Here is a 25,902-nt window from a genome sequence, read left to right on the forward strand (position 1 = left end):
ACATGGAAACTGCAGTGTTTACAACAGTTAAACTCTTTCGCATCTCGTCATGTAATAGCCTCAAATCTCAAAGTGTCTTATGTGATAAACCAACAGAGTAGAGCATGATTTGGATTTGAACTTGAAAGTGAAACGACAACCTTTTTTTTTTTTTGCTAAATGCTTATTGAGCCAATCTCAGAGACGTTCAGTCTGCAGTAGAGACGCACTGATCCGATATTAATATCTGTATCGGTCCTGATATTGATAAAATATACTAGATCGAGTATCGGTGACACTGTGCCTGATCCATTAGGGTAGATCTTTTTAGTCTAATTCTACACTTTGTACATCATGCTTTACTATTTATTTTACATTATGTTTACAATTCTTAATTGCACTTTGAGCCATTTGAAAGACGTTTGGTGGCAGTTTATTTTTAACATGTCTGACCAAACCTATTGTTTTTGTTCAGTTTCATTTTCTCCATTTATTTTTGCATTATCTGTTATATTCCTAATTGCACTGACTGAACAAATTAAAGTGGTTTTTACAAGCAAGCTTGTGAAGCTGTGGGTGTATTTCAGGGTGATCCTCTGGTGCAGAATTAGCAATTAAATTAGTAATTGAGTGCATTTATGTCTTTGTTAAAAAACAAAAAATGTAATTGAATTCAGCAGAGTTTTTCTGTATCGGATCACCATGGGCCGATACTAAACCCCAGATATGTGTATCGGTATTGAAAGTGAAAAATATGGATCAGTGCATTTCTAATCGATAGATATTGAAATCTGCTGCTGCATTTTGAGTTTTGGACTCAAGGAAATTTAAATTCATTGAAATTATTGGTTGCAATATTGACTAAAACGTCCAGATACTTTGCAAAGTGCAGAACGTTCCCCCCTGTGTCTCTCATTAAACAACCCAATTGTGCTGACAGGTGACAGTCATACCGACTCATGACACAGAGGTTACCCGGGACTGGTACCAGCAGACCCACGAGAGACAGCAGGACCTAAACATCATGGTTCTAGCCTCCAGCAGCACCGTCGTCATGCAGGACGAGTCGTTCCCCGCCTGCAAGATCGAGTTCTGAGCTTCATCCTTCCCTCGGCCCACTCCTCGTCTCATCCCGCCGCCGTCCCCTCTCATCGTCCGGATTTTGAGCGAGAGCAAGCAGCGCTCTTCAAAAGTTTCTCATCGTGACAATCAGTCGCTGAAAACTCCCAGGCCTGCGATTTGTAATAGTTGGGGTTAGCACGCAAAATAACGCTTGTGAGTTTCTTCGCTGACCTTGACACGGTTTTGGAGCTTCAATCCCATTCAAGAGCATTTAAAAACCCAACCACTGACGAGCACCGATTGGAAATCTGTTCCCCCCCCAAAAAACCACCTTTGAGATCTAAATAAACGCAGAATTTTCCAACATGATTTGCTTAAACAGTGACCCGCTAACAGACTGCACAGCCACCGTTACCATGAACACATCATTCGAAGCTCTCGTCTCTACACAACACAACACATCCTTCTCCAATGCAGCTCTCAGCTCAGTAGCATTTGTATGATCTTAACGACACAAATAGATGTTTTGTGACTAAAACTGCTCCTACCCGTCCTCTGTGGTTGAAGTTGTAGGAGGTTCTGCCCTCTGTCGGCTCTTTTTGAAACTTTTTTTTTTCTTGGCTTTCACAGATTAGCCGCTGCATGATGCTTGCATTCGTAGCTCTGATGGTTTCAGCGAGCTGCATAGGGTTAATTCTCTCTTTAGTCAGCCCTCGGGTGTTGATAGGTTACTTCAGTCTTCGGCTGTCTGTGCTCAAGTGAAATCTGTGTAGGCGCCAGGCAGAGGAGCGCTTCGACATGATTCACGTGACGCTTCGTTAAATCTAGACGGTTGTCTCTGTTTGCCGTATTTCTCCGGTACGCGTTTAGAGTTATTGTTTATCAGCGCAGTAAATTTCAAACGAAGTGAGAAGAAGGTGAAACATTGTTGTCGTCTCCTTATGTTCAGTCACATTAAGTCATTTCTGTCAACACAACGGCAAAGGGATGTGGGGGGGAAACAGGCAGTGGCCTGTGGCAAATGTAGCAAAGCTCTTCTGCGCGGCCCCATGACTGGGAACAATATGGCGCTGGAAACTGCAATATTTGTGTGATTGGCTTTATTTTACGAGAAAAACAAACGTGTGAAGGGTGCTGTGGGAGGCTGCTCTTACTCTACGTGCCTTTAGGTGGGGCTTTCAGAGAGCGGGGATATTTTAGGGACGCGTCAGCCATTTTGAAGCAGAGCCACAAACAAGGGCGAGTCAAACCGACACAACTTTCAAATAAAAAATTATTCAACGCACATTCACGCCGTATTTGGAGAATATCATACGGAGTTGACTGCACACACTTTTCTAAAACAAAAGAGCTGAATTTCCCAACCCAGGCTGGATCCACGTCGTCGTGGAGAGGAACGTCAGACCAAATACAAACGCACTTTTCTGAAGCGCGAGAGGAGAGTTTAAATGTTGAACGTTGTTTGCCGTTGAGGTGCAGATTGTTGTCACAGGAGATAATTCATTTGTAGAGTCAAAAAATATGCAAGAACGAGATGTTCCCTCCCCCCAACCGTAACGACACGGAGCAAAATCTCTATAGAAAATAACTGCGTGTTGTAATTCCCAGGAAATGTTATAAAGCCTGAGCATGAATGATTTTTCTGTGGCTGTACCGGACACTGTTGAAATGCAGGAATGGGTTAGGTGTAGGACTGTGTGCGTGAACATAGGCCGGACATTTTTAATTAGACTAAATGATTTTTCTTCTTTATAGGTGATTACATTTCTGTTAGAGCACTGCAGATTTCTCTGCTGGTTCACAACCAGATGTTTTAGAATAGTATAATTTTAACGGATATGCAAGTTGTTTGGAGAGTTAAAGAGGCACTTTAATTTAATTTTTTGCTTAAATAAGAATTACATTTCAGCCAATATTTTTGCCTTCCATCGTTTAGATTTTTGTCCTTTTGTCTGCTATTTGTCAAAGATTGATTCAATCCTGAGCTTTGAACAGGAAGCAGTGACGTTTCTGGCACTAATGTCACCCCGGACAAGCCCCCAAACTCCATATAAAACAATTCTGCAAACCCAGTATTTCATTTTGCAACCCTTCAGGAAGTAAAATCATTGGTGATGATAGCCTTGGGTGTCGCAAGTTGAATTTTTCTTCACCATGTTTTCAAGATTTGTCTCAATCAAAGGGAATCCTGACGCCAAAAAAAGCAGTGAAAGGATAACTGTCCTCACAAGTAGAATTAAAAAGTTTCATGAACCGCAAATTATGTTCTTCAATAGATTTGATCAGTCAAAGTGTGTTGAATGACTATGTTCAAATATGGTAACAAGTCTTTTAAAAACAATGAATTAACCTTTCAACTTAAAGACCTGTCACCGACCAATACCAGAAAGTTGCTCATACTTTCTGGCATTGCATACATATTTTGGAACACTATGGAGTCCCCCACTCTGACTGGAGAAGCAAATAAGCAGAGGAAAACTCATTTTTGTTTTTTTGTTGCGTGCTTTAGGCATCCCCAAGCCATGTTACCCTGGGTGGACAGCCACGTCACCCTGATCAAAAACCTCTGCTGCCATCAGGAGCTACTATTTAAGCAACCTTGTTGTTGTCACAGCTTTTACATTTTATGAACAAGAAACTATTCTTGGCTTGCACATTTTGAAACAACTCCACAGAAGGCAACGCATCGTTGCTACCTCATGCTAGCGGGATACCAGTGCCAATTTCCTTTGCTGTAAAACTGGCTCATAAACAGCGCTGTATACCTCATCTTCCAAACCTGTGTGCTCCACCTGCTGTCCTTTAGTCTTAAATCAAAGATGGCTGATGCATAATCTCATGTCTATTCATTGTAATCTTTGTCTGTACTTGTGATGCTTCAGGAAGAAGACAGCTTATTTTATCCCACTGTTGATGAATTTGTCATTTTGATGCCAGTCAGGGGAAAAAAAAAAAAAAAAAAGCTGGGAACGCACAAATAAACTGTCCTATTTTTGAAGCAGATGGTTTACTGGGGGGTGTAGTGAAGGGTCAAAAACAATACCTTAATGTTTCTGAGAAAAGGTCGATTTCACTGCTTATTTTGAAAATGTGGTTAGTTAGGGAAAGAAAGCTGCTTTTTTTTTTTTTTTCAATGCGTGCATTAGGTAATATGGATGGTTTGAGTTGTTGCAATGATTTGTTGTGAAGATATTGTTTTTTAAGTTGGCAGATTCCAAATACTTGGCCTTGGGGTTCTCCAGGCTGTAAGAGAATGCTGTGAAATGAACTGTTCACCTTCACCTAAAATGCTCTGTACAGGAGATCTGTTTTCCTTTTCTGAATGTAGAGTTGGTACGACCACATGAATGCTGCTGGATTAAAAACAAAAACGAGGAAAAAAAAAGGTGGTTTTTCTCCACCAGTTTAGATAAAAATTAAAGGTAGATTAATAGATTTTTTTTTTTCCTGTTTCAGGAACAACAAAACCTTTAAGCTTATATTTTTTCCCCCACTACAAACATGTGAATTACACTAAATAAATAACAGATAAATGATAACTGCAGCTGCAACTTTTTCCTGAATATGACTTGAAACACATGCAGACTCCAGAACCCATACAGACGGAAACAGAAGAGCCACACGTTCTATTAACCTACTGAACCCAGATCTTTACAGATCGCTCCGGACGAACAGACCTGACAGAAAACTAAACTGCCCTGTCTTATGAAACCAACTTCAGTGACAAACAAGCTCATACAAACTCCTGAAAAAACACACACACAAAAAAAAAATACCGTCAATCTACAGAAAGGACGAACAAAGTGCATCTTTCGGTTCCGTGTCACGTCCATGGCTGCGTTAGAAGATTTCAGAATCAGCATCTGGTGTCATCTGTCCATCTAATCTCTCTGCATGTGATTTATTTAGTTATAATCCTGAATGTAACTGTTTAACATGAAGATAGTAATAATAATAATAATAATAATAATAATAATTAAAAAAACAACGCTATTTTAAAGAGGTATATTTGAGAAAAAAATGCTTATTGTCTTAACTGGTACTGACATGAACTACAGTAATATAATCTTGGGCTGTGCTTTTATTGTTTGCCCTATAATATGTTGTTAAGAAGACGCTGTATTGGTAGTTCTGTTTGATTCTCTCTCTGGGTTTTTTTTTTTTTTTTTTTTTTTTGCATTGTGTTAATCTTGATTCTGTTTTTTTTTTCTTCCTATGTGCAATATCAAATATCTCTCTGTCTCTTTAAATCTGACTGGTAAAACTAGAACTACTGCAGCTCCATTGTAAAAGGGAAACAGCCTGGTGATCATCAATTAAACTACATTGAAATCTAATCCGTGTCTCTATCTGTTCTGTTAGAGCGCCCTTTTCATACGTCTAAGGAGAGGTCATCAACAGGAACTGAGTTTTTAAAAGTAATTTCAAGGCGGAAAAAAAGAAGAGCCCACTCATCTTCTGTAGCTCCTCTGACATTGACTTGGTCGACTCTTTCCTTGAGGCCCGCCCTCTTCGCACTGGAACAGGATCCCGCCGTTTGCACCATTGGAAAAATCTGGATAAACAAATTCCAGAGAAGGTCATCATTGTTCTATTTTGGTCCGCCAAATGGGTTTTTCCATCCACTGCTGCGTTCCTGGCTGTGCCATGCGTAACCACGGCCACAAGGTATTGTTTTTACAACTGGGAGCAGCTGATTAGCATCTCAAAAGCTCACATAATAACTGAAGTACAACCACAAAGCAACGGAGAGGAGCTGAAATGAGGCTCTGTGGATGCGGAGCAGAGAGAGAGAGAGGAGAGGAGGTTCAAACCGTCTCTTCCGTCCGTCACAGTGGGAAAGAATCATATCTAGGGCTACAACGATTCCTCGAATGATTCAAGTACCTCGATTATTAAATTTTCTCGAAGCTTCGTTAAATTGTGTTTTATTATGTAGCGCATCGTGTTCCGCCTGGATCGTTATTAGTGATGGGCAGCGCTCTCACTTCCACCAATGAGTTGTTGTAAAGTGCTGGCAGGATGACGTTGAATTGTTCGCCGTTTCGTCAGGGTTTGGGGGCAAACAAGCTATCGAATTGTGTGTTGCGATGGTTGGACTACAACAGCTTTTCTGTTGTCATGACGGTTTTGGAGCAAAGGCTAGGAATAGTGAAGAACGAAGGAGAGAGAGAGAGATCCGATTACTCATTAAAATATTCTATAGAGTACTCGATTACAAAAATATTCTTTTTCAGCATCATAAACTTGAGTCCCAACATCTCGTTGCCCGGGTTTCTAACCATTTAGCTAGACAGAAATTTAAAGATGAGTGGCTAAAGCAAATGATGAGGATTAGCAACCGATAGTATCATCCAGGACATGGCACTGCAGAATATCATCTTTACTGTCCATCCTAGCAGTGTCTCATAACAGCTGTTAGGATGTTATGAAACTTCAGATTCACTGAGATTCTTCACAGCCTCACCATCATCGACGACTCTGAAGGCACATTGATCATCTGGTTACGACACCATGCAAGATAAACGTTTTTGAGAATTGAATCCAGTCCTGTTCCCTAGTCATATGTAGGGGTTCTGTGCCTGTTGTGGAGCGGTAGAAACACCATCTGTAATTTTCATCCAATCATCTACGGGATGAGACAAAGCAGATCAGGAAACACGGCTATGGATGCAAATGTTTGCTTATTCTACGGAGCTCTCAGTCAAGCCACGATTTTACTAAAGCCTCCAATTTGAATGTCTTAAGTGCTTCTTTTGTGTGTGAAGCCTGTAATGAAAAACTTTTCCATTCTCTTTTCCTCTCCCGTACATTTAGATGAAGTACTATGAGGAAACCCTGATTGGTGCCAGGACTGCATGACTCGATGTCAAACTGTCCAGGGGAAATAACTCAGGATGACGAGCAGCGGCTCCCATTTAATTCTTCCTCCTCTTCAGTTAATTCACCACAGAATGAAAGTCAAGAGTTTAAGACATAATTGCCTCTTAAATAAAAAAAAGGTCTTTTATTTATGCTCCAATGAAACAAAAGATGGAGATAAAAGTTGAGAGGGAGCTTTTAATGAAATTCAACAGGCTGAAGAGTAATTTTACCTTTCCATCATTGTCTGTAACCCTGTAATAGTTTAGTGACCGAAGAACATTTTAACTTTATAATAACAGAGAGAGAGGCTGTGAGAGGAGACTGAACTGGCTCAGATATAGAAATGGAGAAATTTCTCAATTTAGGGTTTGAAGTCTTTAGTTGATGCCAACAGTTAAAGGATTATGTAGCATTTTTTTGATGGCCACCCATCAGTGACATCTACAGGCTAAGATTTTAAAAAAATACATGAATCTGAAAATAATTTCTGCCTCTTGATCTTTTTTTTATCAGGTTACAAACAGAAACTTTAATGCGTTTCGGAACGGCGTTCACATTGATCATATCATTGCGCAATTTGACATTTTCAAAATAAATCTGCTTAATAAAAACACGGCAATTTAAAGAAATTAATGATAAGGTTTTCGCCAGAATGAGGTGGTTTTTCCGGACGAAACTAGTCTAGACTGCGAACTGCGGTGAGCACTTTTTTTTTTTAAAGCATCACACAAGTCACATGATCAACAACAGGATGTTGATAGAGGCAGAAAAGACGAAGAAAACAGGAAGTGGTAGGAGGATGATGGCGCACCATGGTTTTTTTTGTTAATATAACTTATTTAGGTGTGATTTTAATTAATGTTCTCGATAAATGGAAACATCACAATAGTGAAATTGTTTTGCTTTGGGGTTGTTGTTTTTTTAACATTAGCAGAATATCAGTTTTGTGCAGGTTTGTAATGGAAACAGGTAATGATGCAGAGTTTCAACAACTCAAGCTCAGCTAGTCTGGATGGAGACCCACACCACTGATTTTAAACTTTTCCCACTTTTCTTCGGCCTTTCCAACAATATGACTTACTCTAATTATGTGTCCCAGTCTCCAACAGGTTCTCTTCCAGGATTGCAGGATTACCTCACTTTCTCACGTCTTGCTGCTTCCACCGCCGTGCTCTACTGTGGCGATTTTTCAGTGTCATTATGTGGATTTAAGTTTCCACATAAGGTCAAAAAAATTCAAGACATACAAATAATTTTTCAAGGCTTTAGAAAATACATATATATATATATATACATATATATATTTAGTCACTATCCTATGGATAAGGTATTTACAAAAGCTCAAGGCTTTTCAGTGTGTTTCATTTCCTCAGAGTTTGTTCACCCTGCACCTGTCCTGGCAGCGTTTCTCCAATGAAATCAGCTTTTGATAAGCCTCTTAGAATCCATTCTGCTTTGACAAAGTGCTCTTCAAACCTGGTGGGAAGCGACCGCTCTTTGATTAGGCTTCTCAGGACGACCTGCTGGAAAACAGCAGTCGCATCGTTAAGGGAGTAAATTGAAGGATCTGCGGCGCTAAACGTCGGAGCCGAATGAGCTCACTGCCGTGTTTGTGTTTCCCAGACAGAATGACATCAGGGATTTTTTTTTTTTTTACTTCCGGTGAGTCGGCCGTCTCTGTCTGTCCATTCAGTCCCTCAGGAGGAGTCAATTAGATGTGGGGGTGTCCCCATGGCAACGCACAGGAGCAACAGGGGACAGCATGAGTCATCACTGTTGTTAAAGGAGATTTAGAGAGGAGGAGGTAAATGGGGTGAGGTAAGAAAGATGTAGGAGGTCCACTCTGTTCTGTTGGTATGGAGGTTGGGAGGAGAAAAAAATAAACAACCAAGGGCTGAAATCAAAAGCAGAGGATGAGAAAAAGTTGAGAGGACAAGACGGCAGCAGAATCAACAAAGGTTGAATTTGAGCAAGAATAGAAACAAAGACGTAACACAAGTAGAGAAACTGAGATTAGACGGGAAATAACAAGTGGAAATGAGAAAAATGTTTAGATATTTGTTGGACACTTTCATTTAAAGGTACTTTGCCAATAGAGACGACGTTAGCGGTTAATATCAGAAGTAACAATAAGCTACATAGAAGGAAGATATTCAGGTTCATAAAGCCCAGTCAGAGATTTAAAAAGGAAGGGCAAACGCAAATGAGGTGGATTAGCAGCTGACAACTCATTTCGTCATCCAGGAAATGTCACTGTGGAATATTAGAGTCACGCTTGGAAATGTAAAGAAAAAAATTTTTTTTTTAATACAACAATAAAGTCAATTTTGAGAATAAAGTCTAAATAATACAATAGAATTCAAAAGTCTCCTCTTAAGTGACTTTATTCTCGTATGACGTTATTCTCGTACTTTTACAAGAACAAAGTTGCAAAATATCCATATTCTAGGTGGTAGAACATGACCTCAGCTGCCTGGGAATGTTGATTCTTTTCTTGTGTTTAACGATGCGAAGCGGCACAAACGAGAGACGGAGGCAACATGATCTTTAAAAGTCACCTGGTCTTCATTCGTGACAGCCCAGTTTTCAGACGCAAGATATCAGGATTCCAATATTGTGGTGTATGGTAGGGTTAGCTGGAAGACGTTTGAGGGGTTTATAGTTGGAGGTGATGAGCTTTCATTTTTGTCGATATGTCAGAGAGAGGAGAGGAGACTGTGGTTATCAGGTGGAATGAGAGCAGTGGATATAGTCAGTAAAGGATAAAAAAAAGGGAGACAAGTGGGAGTGAAAATAGGAGAAGTATTGAAGCCAGAAACGGTTGATGGCAGAGAGGGTGAACCGAAACGAGGGATAGATGATGGAGAGAAAAGGAGGAAAATAATCTGAGGTGAAGCAAAAACAGGAGGGGAGGATTGACGTAAAACTGAAACAAAAAAAATTGCAGAAATGGGGGACAACGGATGGAGAAAAGGAGCTGCAACTGTTTGTGGAAGAGCAATAACAGGTTGTTGTGTCTGGACTCTGGCCCATCGGTCACAACGTGGAAAGTCCAGAGTGTAACAGGGCCGTTAACATTTGGTCGGCTGCTCTATGGACACAAACAGCAGGCTCAATTTGACATCATTTTTATTTTATTATCAACACTTTTCATCTGTCCGGCATCACCAACCTGACCTGGACAGCTTTACCAACTTTTACAGCTCCACTCTGCTTCTCTGAAGCAAATCAAACACACAATTTCTTTGGCAGACATTAAAACAATAGAGTAAACAAATCAGCTGTAAAACAAGCAAATCTAACAGACCTCATTAAATAAAAACAAAAAAAACAAAACAAACAAAATCATAAAAAAATCAGAATCTGATGCTACAGCAGATTTTTCAAAGTTTTGGGAAACATTTCAGTTTCAGCTGAGATAGAGAAGATTTTCTGCTGCGTGAGGTTCTGTCTAAGCTTTAACAGGCTGAAGCAAAGCTCGCAAAAAAAAAAAGAGATCAAAGTGTAAAGTTAGGAGACTTTGGTCAGAGTAAAACAGATGCTGTTCTTTGTTTTCAAGGCACCAAAAAAATTCAGATGCTTTAAATTCAGCTTAAATTCAACTTTGGATCTGATAGTTTTGGAGCAAAGCTATTATATTATTATTGCTATATTATAGCTTCTGTAACTTCAGGCCACATGTTCCCCCTCCTCCGTGTGCAGGTCTGACATATTTTCCTTTAATAAACAGAAAATCACAGTTTCCAACTGACCTGTATGTGTTCAACCAGTGGGGAAACGTAGTAGGCTGATTAGAAAATGGCTGACCCGGGGCGTGCTGTGGTGGCGCAGGGGGTTAACACGCCCCACATTTGGAGCCCTCAGTCCGCGACGGTTCGACTCGCGGGTCTACTCCCGGTCCCGACGACCTTTTCCGCATGTCTTCCCCCCTCTCCTCGCCCTCCTTCTTGTCTGTCTACTGTCGCAAAAATACGAGCCACTAGCGCCACAAAAACTCTTTGGAGAAAGAAAAAGAGAAAATGGCTGACCTGCTGCTAGCTAGCATAGCTGCTGCTATGACGCAGCATTGAATGAGCTGGACTTACCCAGTTCATTGGACATGGCCCTTCTGTTAGGCACACCTCTTTTATAGTTCTAGTGATTGTACAACATATAATACATTTAACTGTTCTACCGTAGACCAGTTAAATATTCTGCTCCATGGCAGAACAGTAAAAAACTTATATTAGCTGGTTATCAGAGATGCTACTGCTAGCTTTGCTAACTGCTAAACAGAGTTACCGCGTAACATAACGGGGATGGGTGGTTCTTCCTCTAGTCTGGGAATATCTTCATTTCCAAAACAACTAAATTGATTGTTATCGTGAAGAAAGAGCAGCCATCTTTCTTTAGCCAGCTAAGCGCTACGCTACTTCATAAAGCAGGAGAAAACTCCAGTCCGTTTATGACTAATGAGACGCCAGAGAAAGTAAGCGAAGACCACGAGACCTCATTATAGTTTAATAGCTGTGCAGAACAGAAAGCATTCCTAATTCTGCTGTCAGATTAACCCTAAACTAGTGGTTTCTTCAATTCCAACACTGCATTGTTTTCTGATTACCTGACATGATTTGGTTAAAGAAAAAAGAAAAAAAAGGCACATTTACAATATGTTTGCTTCTAATGAACAGCAGATATACATGAGTGAATAATGGATCAATCAGAGTGGTGTGAATATTACAGAGGAAACCTGTAACAAAACGACAACAAAACCTTAAAAAAATCAAAACCTACGTTGTTTTGGTCAATATGAAGAAACTACTAATCACACAAATACAATTCATCATTGTGATCTGACTTCATGAGTTCACAGGGTAACCTCTGATTGGCTTTCAGTCTGAAATATCGTAATTTGCACCTTTGTCAAAAAGAACAAATGAATTAAAGTGAAACCATGATTGGAAGGACAGAGGTCTAAAACTCTAGTAGCAAACAGAAACGGGGAGGAAAAAAGTGTAAAGATTCTGATGTGACTGTGTTGTTGGCATAAACTGATCAAATGTGTCCGATGCCAGTCTGGGGAAATCCACATCAGTGACGTGAGGCCAGGAGAGGGAACTGAGGCAGAGCCTCACCTGTCATCATGGAAAAATATAATGATAAAATAATTTAGATTTTCACCCTGTGGTTTGTATCATAAAGTACCTATTTTTCATTTCACTTAACCCATTCTGATTATTTTTTCTTCAAAATCACTGAATTCTTGCATTTTCCCATTCAAATGCTGGGAAGCGAATCCAGTGAGGCAGCAGCAGCTGATCAACCTCTCACTAACTGCACTGGCTGCCATATGAGAGCATGTTCCTCCTGTCTGTACGTCGCCAATAAAATGGTTAAAAAACACTAAATAAATGAGCTGATTTTTCATAATTTAGCTCATGTATATAATGTAAAGTGTTTTTTGTCACCAGCTGTGTTTGTGTAACCTGTTTCGAGAGCTGAGGATCGATCAGAAACGTCAGAGAACAGTCGAGGTGAGGCAGGCAGTTCTCTTGCCTCATGGCAGGGGGCGCTCACGATCCCAGACAAAGTCACTCCACTTTACTGCTAGCCATACAGCAAAGTCAAGTGTTGTGATTATATTTATAGTTTTCTCCTCTTACCACATCAATCACTTATTAACAATCGCAAAATAAACATTATGCCTAAAACCATACTACTGCAACAGACTGAATGTTCTGCTCTTTGTGTGGGGAATATTTCAGTGCTTTTGGTAGGGGCGTTATTGTGAGTTTCTATGGCAACAAGTATGTGCATAGCCTGGCCTATGCAGAAAGCGAGAAAGACGTGGTTTTGAGTTGTACTTTAATGGTTTTTGCCTTTGCTGTGGCACACAGCACGAAATAGCGCGGCTCTGGATGACGTGTTAAATAATAGTGTTTTTGCCCTCCAGCGTTGTCCGCATGCGCGAAAGTTCCTTATGTAAACAATAACATGCAGGGGGTCTATATTTGTAAATCTGATTACGATTAAGTCAGTGTCTCACCAGCTTTGAACCTCACCGCACGTCACTGATCCACACAGCAGGAGGTTCCTTTGACAGTCGGTTTCTGGGGTAAATGTTAATGACGGCACAGAATAAAAAATAAAAAAAAATGTTTAAAGCTTTTTAGCTCAACGTATTTGGTAAATTTGAAATGGAAAAAAGAAAAAAAAAGTAAGCAGGCACTTGATGCGACGGCACTGAAAAACGTATGAAAGGCACAGGTGTGCGTGTGTGTGTGTGTGTGTGTGAAAGCTGGTGTGACGCGCTCAGAGTGTTCCTCAGTGGAAATGTGTCGTTGGTTCAGAGCCCAACGGCTCCGGTTTAAAACGTAAAGAGGAAGCAAACTCTGACACGTCCTTCGCACGGCCTCCTCAGCGGCGCCGTGGTTTTCTGGTCGCTCGGAGAGGCGGAGCTACTCGCTGAAGCTGAAGTTGAGGCCGAGGCCGGAGGTGTCTGTGGTCGGGGACGAGGGGCCCGCGCTGGACACGGCGCTGGATGGGATGCTGCCGTCTGCTCAGGAAGACAAAAAAATAAATAAATAACAGGAAGATGAAAGCCACAAAATGTACAGAAATATGCATATGTATTTTTTTAAAACAAGTATCTTATCTGATATGATGATTTTATACACCGACCAACCGATAAACACACCATCAAGTTTTAGAAATGACCTTCACCAGATTCTAAAATGATTTAGCTCTAATGTCAAATGTTAAAAAAAAAAAATTTTAAGTTACACAGTCATTATTTAGGCCCGGGAACAAAAGGAAAAAATAAAAAGACTTTTCTGAAAGATATAAACAGAGGCTGTTAGGAGAAGAAGTGAGTAAAGCAGGAAAGTCTATCAACAAGTACTTCAAAAATCAACAGTGTGGAATCAAAAACCAACAGGAAGCAGGCGGCGGCATCATGAGGAGAAGAAAAACAATGAAACGAGTCACAGCTCAGAGGGATGAACTGGGTTGTTGAAACGGTTCTGGTGTTTCTACAAAGTTCTGGTCAGCAACAACGTTCCTATTGCAACGATTTAGCTTCAAAGAGGAGAGTTTGTGGCTCAAATATTCATGTTTGCTGTTTGTACACACAAACAGCTGGTAACTAGAAAAAGACACAGAAATGCCAATTATTTCTCTGCCTTTATTTTGGCGCCCCTTTTAGCACGGCGCCCACAGGCCTAGTGCCGTGCTAGCCCACTTTTTGAGCCGCTGGTCTTTAACATTTAGGAGACATCTTAAAGGAGCTGGTGACATTTGATTTGTTGACTTTATGTTTTTTAACCAAACAAAAAATCAAATTTCCTTGCACTTTATGATTATGTCCTACTTTGTGTTATGCATTTAACTTAGATTGGAGCTTCTCTAAAAGCGCCACCGTGCAGATATCCATCCTCAGGGATCCGAAAGGAGTCGACCTCTTGTGTGACATTATAAAAACCAACACGTTGTTAGACTTACGCCACAGAGGCTGGCCCGGCGGACGGAGAGACGCCTCTGATCCGGAGGAGGACAGAGGCTGCTGAGGGCTGTAGAGAGACGTCTGACTTTGAGAGTCAAACAAACCAGAAAGTGCTGCAGAAGAAACAGAAACGTCAGGCTCAAAAGCTCTGCTTTTCCCTGGACGTGAACTCAAATCTGACTGGTTTACGGCAAACGGATCTGGATCAGACTGGAGAGATGTGAACTGAATGAGACTCGATGTCAAGTCAAGCTGTTTACTGGGGAGAAAACTGGGGCTGAAAAAAAACAAACGCAAAAATACTTTGCAAATCACGAGTTTGAAATGAATTTAAATATCATGAAGCTTTGTAAATTTGCTTTATTTTGAAAAACCAACAAAATATGGACTGTGTGCTGCGCTGCTTTCGGGAGTGAAGTAAAACCAGAGAGGGACAGAAAAGGTGGAAGGAACCAAGGAGGTTAAAGGTGAAAGTGTTTTTAACTTTAAAACACTTAAAAGTTAGCGGTCATTGGGGCTCGTCGAAAAAAAACAACCCCAACATTAATGCATGTTGCATCTGAACGACATCAACGTGGATAATTAACAGGGCCGGCCCAAGCCTCCGAGGGGCCATACGCAAAATTTGGTTTTGGGGCCCTTTATTTCTGCTGACAATGGGGATTTCTGGAATCAACAGTTAGACGATTAGATCATTCACACACCTGCTATAAACTTACTGCATCTCTGATGGTGCTGTTTGCATTATACCCTCTGCATGTATATCTAGGAGACATTTATCAGCCAGTTGATTTCTGGGTTAATTTTGGGGGATCGTGATCTGCTGATACTTACATGTGAAGCCCATCTTATCCACTGATCTTATTTTCGTCAGCAAATGTTTAAAAATCAGTCTCTGTCCTCTTCTGCTCTGCAGTGAGAGGTTTGACTGACAGACCAACCAGGTCATGTCTGAACATCTACAGTTAACAATATTCCCCCCACTGTTGCCAACTCAGTGACTTTCTTGCTACATTTAGCAACATTTCAGACAAAAAAAAATTGGCATGGGCCAAAACCAAAATCAGCAGGTCAGGCTTTTTAAAGATCGATAACTGGCCAGAAAACTGCCATCGGTGCAGCCATACACACATATTCATGACATTCTATGATTAATTTCTCTTAAGCGTTACTCCACTAGCTAAAAATGTAATTTACACCAGGTGAGTCTTTCTCCCTCGAGAATGTGGACCGGTACCGGGTTGATTCTGAGCCTAGAAATGATTTTAACAGAAGTTTCACATGCCTTATAAGTTGATGTAAAAATACAGTTTGTTTTAGGAGCAGCAAACATCATATCACCAACTACAGCTTAGAGCAGCTCATTGATATATTAATGGAGCAGCCATGTAGCCTGACGTAAAAACATTTTGCTAGACAATATCAAACATTGAGAAGTTTTAATTAATCTTATCAAACGTTATCAAACACGGCGTTTTGAAGCCAAACGACCTCAGAAATATACAGAGATGAGAATCAACTCATTTCAAGTTGAAACTCAGTTTCGCACAAAGACCTGAGCACAAATGTTTGGCTGTTTAACTGGACCGTCCCAGGTCGCCATCAAGCTAATTTTCTATGAGCAGCTTTACAAATCTTTTTTTTATAAACATTACATTACCAAGACACATTTAAACAAATCTTTATCTTGGCTTTTTTTCTGTTCTTCCTCCCTGAAGGATAAGTCTTTGATTGAGACATTGTTTTGCTTGTTTATCTTCTACCGGAGGTTTGGACGTTTGGATGCGCTCTGCACAGCTCAAATTACCGGCGAAGCGTGCGGTACCGATCGCGGCCACCAGGGCTCCCCAAGAGCAATCACCCCACCCACTTTTTGTCCATAAAATGATGATTTCAACATACATTATCAAATATATATTATTGTAAAAACAAATCAGTTCATGATGCAATTGTGTGTTTTTGTCATTATGACAGAAAGCATTACTAAAAAAACAAAACAAAAAAATCAGCTCTACTGAGTAGATCAGTTCTCCATAGCCTTGTTAATCACCTAATTATTCTATTCAGGTGGAGCAGCAGAGGCACATCTAAAAGTTGCAGGACAGCGGCCCTTGAGGACTGGAGTTTGACACCCCTGTCCTACAGGAACAGACCTGTCACAGTAAAACACTTTACTGGACGATAACTTATTCCAGTAACTATTGGGCTAAATGATAAAGTTGTTTTGAGAGAATTTTTAAGTAATATGTTGAAAATGGCACAATAATGCACGTTTACCAACTCAAAGACTAATAAACTGTAATTCTGTAAAGAAGACTTTACACTGGAGGTGGAATAGTTCAAGTATCCCCCCAAAAATCCCAACAAAAAACAGGAAATAAAATCAATTAAAATCAAAACACACAATCAAAACCATGAATAAATAAATACAATGGATTACAGAGTCTCTAAACAAATTATTTCTTCAAAAAATATTAAACCTCAGAATGGAAATTATCGGGGGAATTTTATTTTATCATGATTAATTGATTTATTGCTAACAAGGTTTACATTGGCTCAAAAAAAGCTCTTTTTACTTATTTTCCTCATCAAACAAACTAAACTTTATTAAATCATTTCGATAAGAAAATAAAGTTACCTGGCATAAACAATCATCATCATCATCTACAACTCTAGACAACAGCAGCAGCTCAATCGCATGTTTTTGACGCCTTTTCTAACGTCAGACTTATTATAAAGTTGTATCAGAGCTGAACTGTCTCCAAACATCAACATCAGGGAGTGTTGAGCGTCCTTAAGACCCACCTTTCATGGTTTTGGCCTGGGCCTCCCCGCTGCTCTCGCACACCTTGCTGAGGAACTCCTCCACCTGCTTCAGGGAGAGAGAGTTGTGCAGTGTCTCCAGCGGGTAGATAGAGGGCACCATAGAGCAGCCTTCGAACCCTGCGGTTTAAACAGGAGAGAGAAAGAGAGAGAGAGACGCTTCACTGTACCAGTTCACTGGGTGCAGGCAGAGGAGAGGGGAAAATAACCAACTCGGAGCTTATTGGTTCTTCCTCAGGCAGCTGCTAGATCACTCCATGCCAAAACCAAAACAGAAAAACCGAGCTACAGCGAGTCGAGACGGGAGGAGACGAGACGAGACGAGACGGCCTTTTAGGGTCGGTTAGATGTGGCAACACGGCAACAGGATTGTCAAGGAGTCTCGGTTAATCAGAGCCACGTTACAAAAACACCCGTGAGTTTTCTCACCGGTTAATCGGTGAAAGTTAAGGGGAACGCTGTGTCGTGGGTACGCAGGAACGAGTTGCGTACTCCGGAACCATGGCAACACAATGACTACAGTATATGACGCTGAGTTTGAAGGTGCTATGAAAGGTTTGGAGCAAACAGCTCAGAGGACAAGAGTTTCAGTCCCGAGTGAAAATATGGCAAAAGTAACACTGTCACCTTCCTAAAATAATGGTGTAAATAATCGTCTTTTGGCGATTAAGAGGTGGTGATTCTTATTGCAAAACATAATTTTTGACAAAAAAAACCCCAAAACTATTATTTTTTTAAGGTGACTATATGATTTATTTATTTATTTTAACCTTAAAGTTGTAGTCACGGTTATGAACAACAGAGCTTTTGAACTTGAAGGTAGAGAAATGGGAAATGTCAGAGTTTAAAATTTACTTAAAAAGTTGGATTTATTTAGTATTTAAAGGAATTGAGAAGTGAGGAAGTAGTAATCATCCAGAGGAAAGTTGAACTATTTTTAAAAAACAATGCATCAGGTGAATGCAAGCCAACTGTAAAATAAAACCAAACCAAACGTTGGTAAGGACTAGACTGAAACTAAATAGAAAAATTAACTGTCATGACAGCCACCCACCTTTAAAAATCAGCAGAACCAACATCACAAGTACGAAATACCAAATCAAGAAAACAGGAAGAGAAAAAAGAATGAAATGTGACCCTGTTGTGACCCAACGCAGCATCCAGGCACTACGACGGAGCGCTTTCATCTCTGAAACTGGTTGAGGATCAGTAAAGCTGGTTAAATTAACCGATGCTCTGGGGGATTCCCGCCTCAACTAGAAACCTTTCAGCGAAATGCAAACAAAAAAAAAAAGCATCACTTCTCAAAGGCCCCATTTGATTTCCAAAAACAAAAGCACCCAGGTTCTTCAAATTCACTCTTAATTTTTTAAGCATTTCCATGAATCATGGCAATAAAAAATAAATCATAAATATGTTTCAGTCTCACATCTTGCATATTAAGTCATTTTGGTTCTGATCTCCATTCGGGCCAGCTGACCCGGATTGTCTGGCCTCCGACCAAAACAAAAGGATCATTTTCTTTCCACTGACTCAATACAATAAGACCAGCTGCAAAAAAAGATTCACACAGGAGCACCAGATAAAGAGCAGAAGAGGACAGAAGCTGACGATCCACTCCAACATGGGCCACCTGGCCGTGAAGCCTCCTGGGAGAGCGGCGGTGTCATCCGAGAATCAGAATGCAATGAGCATCGGCCTTCCTCGTACCCATTCATTTTATCGATTCTGATAAATGAACAGAGGGCTTTACTTTCATTTCCATCTCTGATAACTACATAAAAGGTCAACAAGGCTTTAAACACTTCCAATGGAAAAAGCAAAACCATTTCCCCGGTACATCACTTACATTACTCTTTATTCACTTCCACTTTTTTCTGTGCTGGTAGAAACTAAAGAAGTCGCTCTAAGCTCAGCTGAAGGTGACAAATGTATCTACGGTTTCATTATGATTTAATGTTCAACTAAAGCCCGTCTTTTAATGAAATTCCCATCGTTCGTGCAAATGTTTAATCTTTAACCCACTGCAGCGGAGGTGTCCTCCATTGTTTATTTTCACAAAAGAAATAATGAGATCAAGCGACACGCTCTCTCCACCCCTACATTTAGATCCCTTGAATTACATTTCTACTACTTTTCTGTACAAATGTGAATCGATACTTTTATTTCCATTCCCTTTTTAATCAAATTCATCACAGCTGTGACTAACAACTATTTTATTAATGTATTTTTTCTGTCAATTAATCAATTAATCGTATAACAAATGTGGCACATTCTGCAGATATTTTGCACCACTTAAGCTTTTCTCATACAATATTAGAAATACATCAAAATATGCAAAAATGTTATATTCTTTTTTAAAATACAAACAGTTTATTGCCTAAAATGCAAGAACATAGCATTCCTTTGGTGAACGCTTGGTCATTTGTAGCAAAGGAAGAATCTAAAAGCTCAATCTCCTCCACTGGACTTAATGCTGTGTAAGGCTGATCTGTTGATTATACTTTGGATTAACCAAATAACTGGATAGGAAAGGACGCTTAAGATATCTTACAGGATTTTAACCTGGTAAAACTACGTCACCTGACAAGTTCTGCAAAGAATATACTGACAGACAAAGAAGGTTGTTTTCATCTCAAATGCAAAAATGTAGATATTTTTCTTACAGTTTTTACCTACACATGTCTGAGTGCTTTATTCTTTCAATTGGCCTTTTTTTTCAGTTAACGATTAATCGATTACTAAATTAGTTGATTATTTCAATCACCGATTAATCGCAATTAATCGTTTCAGCCCTACTTTTTAATTTGATTTTCTGCTCTGTAAATTATTCGAAATTTTGTCAGCTAAATGCGGAGAGGAAGACGATGCTGCCTTCCTCGGTCAGCATGCAAGCGATTTTAACACGGGAGACATGAAACAGACCTACCGCTAGAAAAACCAGACAGACAACAACAGGCAGGAAACCAAGCCATGACAGCCAACGCAGGAGGCTACAGCTGATGCAAAGCTCAGAAGGCGTCGACGGCAGCCATCTTTCGCCTGTAGCGGCCCGAAGGTGCAAGACTGGCGTGGAGGGGGAGAGGGGGGAAAGCGCGTGGGCTACAGGGTCTGACCGTGGAGACAGTCGGAGAACTCCAAGCCGCAGATCAGCTGGGTCCTGAGGAGGCGCAGGTGGTAGGGGCAGTGGTGGAGGTGATAGGAGAAGGATCTGTCCAGGGCGACAGGGTCAAACCCTTGCAGCGCCAGCTCAGCGAGTTCATCTGAGGGCTCTGAGGGAGGAGAGGCAGAGGACAGAGAGAGGAGGAAGATGACAGCACAGCGGAGCAGCAGGAGGAACAGGAGGAGAGGAGCTGAAACCACGGCGTCTTTAGACAGGAAGACCTGAGACACCACTTCTGTTTTCTCAAAGGTCTTCAGTGTGTCGACTGACAGAAACGTCCTGATTCTGTTTTGGTTTTGTTGTCACGCTCCCATTTTTCAGGTTAAACAACTAATTTCAGACCAAGATAACAGCAAAAACAAAAAGCCATTTCCCAATGATGTTTTCTGTTGTAAAGAGAAGGAAGCTACCCAAACCAGTCTGGCCCCGTCAGCCAGGAGCCGACCTCTTGGCACACAGCACTTCTAGGAAACAATCACCACCAAGTTTTCAACATTCCTCTAGAGCAGGGGAGGTCAACTACAGGCCTCAGGGGCCAGTCTCCTGCAACTTTTCAATGTGTCTCTACTTCAACACACCTGAGTCAAACAATGAGGTCATTGACAGGAGCCGGGAGAATCTGACTGCAGGTGAGTCAGGTACTTTATTTTAGTGTGTTGGACCAGGGAGGCACAGACCCTCAAGGACTGGGATTGCCCACCCCAGTTCTAGAGGGATTTTCCCTGAAGATCTATTGTTTACCACCACAAACGTTACCATCGAGTTGCAGTCTGGACTTGAATCAGCCAGTTCAAGGCAGGCAAATGCGACCTATATACGGCTCTTTCTGCCGCAATCAGAACAGCTCAAAAAATCCGATCTGCTATCATATCTTCCATAGCAGTAATTTATTCCCAACCCCATTTACTCTGATGCCCTTAAATAATATCCAGCAGATCCAATTGCAGGTTTAGGACAAAACTGTAAACCTATCGAGACAAGGCCACATCTGTAGACTGACAAGCAGGGCGATAATCAGAGAAGCAGAGGCCCGTGGTAACTCTGGAGGAGCTGCAGACGTCCAAAGCTCAGGGTCAGAAAATTAGGATAACTATTAGTCATTAACATCCCAACTCTGGCTTTTCAGGGAGAGTGGTAAGAAGTTGTCGATTGGGGGTGGGGGAAAACCACAAACAAGAACCCACGCATTGAGACCTTAGTCCTCGTGGCGGTGGTCGCAGGTTCGATTCCCGGCCTGGCGACATTCACCGCATGTCTTCCCCCTCTCTGACTGCCTTGTTTCCTGTCAAACTACTTTATAATAAAGGCCACTAGAGCCAACAAAACCCCCCCAAAAAATAAAAAATTTAACATTTAACACTAAAGAGGCATAAAGCAATTGTCAAGATGCCAGAATGTGTAAAATCCCAGCAGACGCCCACAAACCAATAGCCTAACTCATATTTAGTGTAGTTGGGAAATTAATTAATTAGATAAATGAATGACACAAAAGGGCTGCACAGTGGCGCAGTTGGTAGAGCTGTTGCCTTGCAGCAAGAAGGTCCTGGGTTCGATTCCCGGCCGGGGATCTTTCTGCATGGAGTTTGCATGTTCTCCCTGTGCATGGTGGGTTCTCTCTGGGTTCTCCGGCTTCCTCCCACAGTCCAAAAACATGACTGTCAGGTTAATTGGTCTCTCTAAATTCTCCCTAGGTGTGAGTGTGTGTGTGAATGGTTGTTTGTCTTGTATGTCTTTGTGTTGCCCTGCGACAGACTGGTGACCTGTCCAGGGTGAACCCCGCCTCTCGCCCGGGACGCAGCTGGAGAGGAACCAGCAACCCTCCTGACCCCATTTAGGGAAGAAGGGTGTAAAGAAAATGGATGGATGGATGGAATGACACAAAATTTAATATGATCCAAAATGTTAACACAATTGATCACATTCGTTATTTTACGTACAGAAGTCTTGAGTTGGAACCTTTGTGTTTGCGTGTTTCTGGTGCGACACAAGCGACATGCGCAACAACAGCGATGGACGACGAAGCCGCTTCTCTTGTACCGCTGGGGGTTCATTTGTTCATGAGTCAGCCTGTCAACCGTGTGTAAAGAATTGACTACTAAAATATCACAATAGTGACTGTAATAACTTCTCATAGTCTTTTGTAACACTGTGCAGAAGCTTCATTCACCTCAAAACACAAGACATTTTATACTGAAGATGAAACTGAGGGCAGGACCTACTTTCTGATTAACTATGTGGACAATTGGGGACAATAAACAAAAAAATAATAGTTTTTAGATAGTCTGCTGACTCTGAAATATGTTAAAAAATAAAATAAAATTAAAAAAAAACACAAAATGAGAAAGTGATGTCATGTTAAAAATAAGATTCCCCTGTCCGAATACAGAAGAATACACACCTTTGATCCCGATATACACGCCCTATTCAGAACTGCGCTAAATCAGCTGAAGTCCTCCAAAGATGTGACGGGGATTCTCCACAACATCTCCATTATGTCCTCACTTTCACACCATAACCCACATCAATACATGGAGAAACAAAAGACCACAGCCTTTGAAAAGTACAAATGACTCAAAAAGGAACAAAAAGGTTTGAGTGAGTACAAGTTATGAGGTGCACACATTTCTTCTACACGTGGAAATATATCCGAGGAAGAAGATATATTCCAGAAAAAGAACAATTTGTGAGGAAACGGCAGAATCAGGAAGGTAAATTAACCTTGCAGAGCAGGTGGTGTTAGCAGTGCAGGCTGAAAACAACAAGGCTCATCAAACACCGAGGCTGTGCGGAAACACAGAAACGCTGATGGAAAATAAATAAAAACGTTCATTTGATGTCATTGACGCAGTCAAATCTCCATATCCCCAAAGGTGGTTTCCAGCCCCCCCACAAAAGGGTCATGCAAGATGAACTAGAGGATTGTCGAAGTATACTTGAAGAAAAGCGGACATACCATTGGTCGGATGCCTGGCAAACGACACAGAAAACCTCTTTACTGCCGGCATAGAGAGCAGTTCTGAGGAGATAAGAGAGGTAACTGGGATTACTGGAGGTGCTGGTATCTGTGTCAGTCAGTCGGCCTGCGTGCTCTTCAAAGAAATGAAATTTTTAAAAATAAAAAAAAAGAGGGGAGGAAACACAGAAATAGGGCAGCGTTGGCTTTCTGATTCACACACGTTCTGCCAACAACTCTGAGGAAAATGAAAAGAAGGGTGAGAAGTAAAAAAAAAAAAAAAAAAGGAGGTTTAAAATTTGATCTCATTGATCTTTTAGCTCAACGGAAAAGATGCATAACTTGTAATGATCTCTCAATAGACACAATCCACTCAGAGCAAAGACAAAAGTGTCAATTTGTTGCAGGTGTCTCAACCTGCTGGGTATGAAGCACCAGGAAGTGAAAACATGTTAAAAAATCTCTCAATACACTCTGAACTACATCATGTTTTTCAGTCCATATTGAAACATTCTGGTGTTTTACAGAGGAAAATAACTTTTTTTTGTCTACCTGTATTTATGCTGCATTTTATTCCAACTGCAGGTAAATAAACCCAAAGTATTGACATATTGATATATGGTATATAGTTTTAGATAAATTAAGAGAGAGTAACTGAGGGACTGATCTGCTTTCTCCATTGTTGAAAAAGAACCTATGAGAATTTATATGCAACCATAAAGTCTAATTTTAAAGACAATTGCAGAATCGCCTCAGCCAGAATTGTCACTTCCCATTTTACTGACGGTCTGAATTGAATTAACTCTTCGGTTACATTAAGCCACAGTGCTGGCCTGGTACTACTGGTTCAGAACCCTCTGCTGTTCTTCTGCATTCGATACCAGAACACGCCGACTTTACGTCTGGAACACGGTGGGGTCAAAGGTTCAGCACTTTGGTTTTCAGGTCAGACTCTTTTATAAACATCAGGTTCCCCAAGATCCTCCTCTAGGACCAGTGTACATGTATGTATTTTAGTTACTTACAAGTTTCTCTTTAGATTTAAATGTAAGAAATTTCAAAGGTCTGTCGGCGTAAAACCCAGATTACCTGTAACTTCCTAGAACTTGATGAGAATCAAAGCTAAGTGCTCTTTAGCTCCCCTTGGAAAGATTTTCAGGAGTTGGGTTTGGTGTTTTAATTCTACAACATGTAAAAATGTTTTTTTTATAAATGGGTAATTAATAATAGTTTCCTTATGTGCAACAGAAAGATGTCATAACAACTGGAGCTTTTAGGAAGATGAACAAATAGAGCGTAGACTTTTCTGGTTTAGCCGACTCCAGCCATTTAAACATTTAAAATGAACATTTTCAAATGAGTTTGATCACATGGGTTTGTTTGGTTTTTTTCTCCTACCGAGCTGCAAAACGACTGCCTGGGGATAATAAATATGACTGATTGAATGAAACGTTTATTGGTTCATATACTCACCCTTACTGTTGGTGAAGGTTTTTTTTTTGCATCACAAACCCTGGAAAAATTCCCACTGTGCACAATTTAATCCCATTAAGTTAAATGGGATTAAATTGAAATAACTAACTTACCATTTATGGTGTGATTATGCTGTGCGGCGCAAATGTAGGTGATTGTTAAGAAATCTTGGTGAGTGCAAAGAGAGTTGCTGCTTTTTACCAACAGCAGCGTGAGGAAAATTTTTAAAATCAGATTGGATTATTTCCAGCAGGATTACTGGCTCATGTAGTGAGGATTACCACAAAATGTGAGTGAAGGGGGGAGGAAAATAACAGCCAGGATTTGGGCTTTCAGCCACCAAAGCTACTTTAGGACAGATTATTAAATTCCACAAATGAGGAGACAGCGCCACGGCATGCAAAAAAATCAAACCTATTTAATCCACAAGCAGGCAGAGGGGTGATGGTGACGGTTAGTGCCAAAAGCGTTGAACACACCCAACATGCGCCTGGATGCAAAACATTTACCACACAGCCAGTCACTCTGCGATCAGATCAGTGTCGCCAAAACCTTTAGAGGAGAGGCGGGATGTTTTGAAATTGGATTTTGTGGAAAAGGAGGAAAATAACAGAACAGGAAAGAGCTGCCAATAGTTCCAAGACGAGACCAGCAGAAGGGGAAAAAAAATAAAATAGAATGATAATAATAATAAAAAAGGTGTTTTTAAAGAAGGGCGGCGATGTGGACACCCGACCCCCACGGAGGAGAGCAGACACCGCTGTGAACGTACCGAACATGCCAATCTTGCACGGCAGACTGCCAGGGGACAGAGGCGGTTTTCGGTGGTGGTGGTGGTGATGGGTGCGGACGTAATCCCGCAAGTTGGGGGCGCTAGAGGACACCCCGAGGGCTGAGGCACTGAAGAGGCCAGAGCAGAGTGAGCCTGTGTGAGGACGAGTCAGGAGGGGGTGAGAGGGTGGGGGGGGGGGGGGGGTGATGGGTGGAGGGTGGGAGTGGAAGTATGACCGGTGAGTCGTTTTATTTACACACCATGCAGGTATTGTTCCAAACAAAGCGTTAGGCTTCTTGTTTTTATTAAATGTGTTTACATTGAATTAGGGC

At 41.0% G+C, this 25,902-nt stretch overlaps 2 protein-coding genes across 19 annotated transcripts in view; one reads left to right on the forward strand and one right to left on the reverse strand.

The window, feature by feature from the left end:
• Nucleotides 1–5,378, forward strand: part of map1ab (microtubule-associated protein 1Ab) — a 65,465-nt gene extending 60,087 nt beyond the window's left edge. For all 4 annotated transcript variants that reach the window (XM_044125496.1, XM_044125498.1, XM_044125497.1 and 1 more), the window contains one exon: nt 920–5,378. In XM_044125496.1, coding sequence (XP_043981431.1) covers nt 920–1,075 — 156 coding nt within the window. In that variant the 3' untranslated portion in view covers nt 1,076–5,378. The remainder of the gene's footprint in view (nt 1–919) is intronic.
• A 4,640-nt stretch (nt 5,379–10,018) lies between these two features.
• ppip5k1b (diphosphoinositol pentakisphosphate kinase 1b) overlaps nt 10,019–25,902 on the reverse strand; it is a 53,259-nt gene continuing 37,375 nt past the window's right edge. For 6 of the 15 annotated variants that reach the window (XM_044125505.1, XM_044125501.1, XM_044125506.1 and 3 more), the window contains 6 exons: nt 25,571–25,723; nt 23,326–23,388; nt 20,326–20,481; nt 17,192–17,329; nt 14,386–14,499; nt 10,019–13,441 (listed from right to left, as the gene is read on the reverse strand). In XM_044125505.1, the coding sequence (XP_043981440.1) occupies nt 13,344–13,441; nt 14,386–14,499; nt 17,192–17,329; nt 20,326–20,481; nt 23,326–23,388; nt 25,571–25,723 (722 nt within the window). In that variant the 3' untranslated portion in view covers nt 10,019–13,343. The remainder of the gene's footprint in view (nt 13,442–14,385; nt 14,500–17,191; nt 17,330–20,325; nt 20,482–23,325; nt 23,389–25,570; nt 25,724–25,902) is intronic. The other 9 variants (XM_044125518.1, XM_044125509.1, XM_044125515.1 and 6 more) reach the window with 7 other exon arrangements.

The sequence above is a fragment of the Gambusia affinis genome, linkage group LG08 (assembly GCF_019740435.1).
Source record: "Gambusia affinis linkage group LG08, SWU_Gaff_1.0, whole genome shotgun sequence".
NCBI classification, from domain to species: domain Eukaryota; kingdom Metazoa; phylum Chordata; class Actinopteri; order Cyprinodontiformes; family Poeciliidae; genus Gambusia; species Gambusia affinis.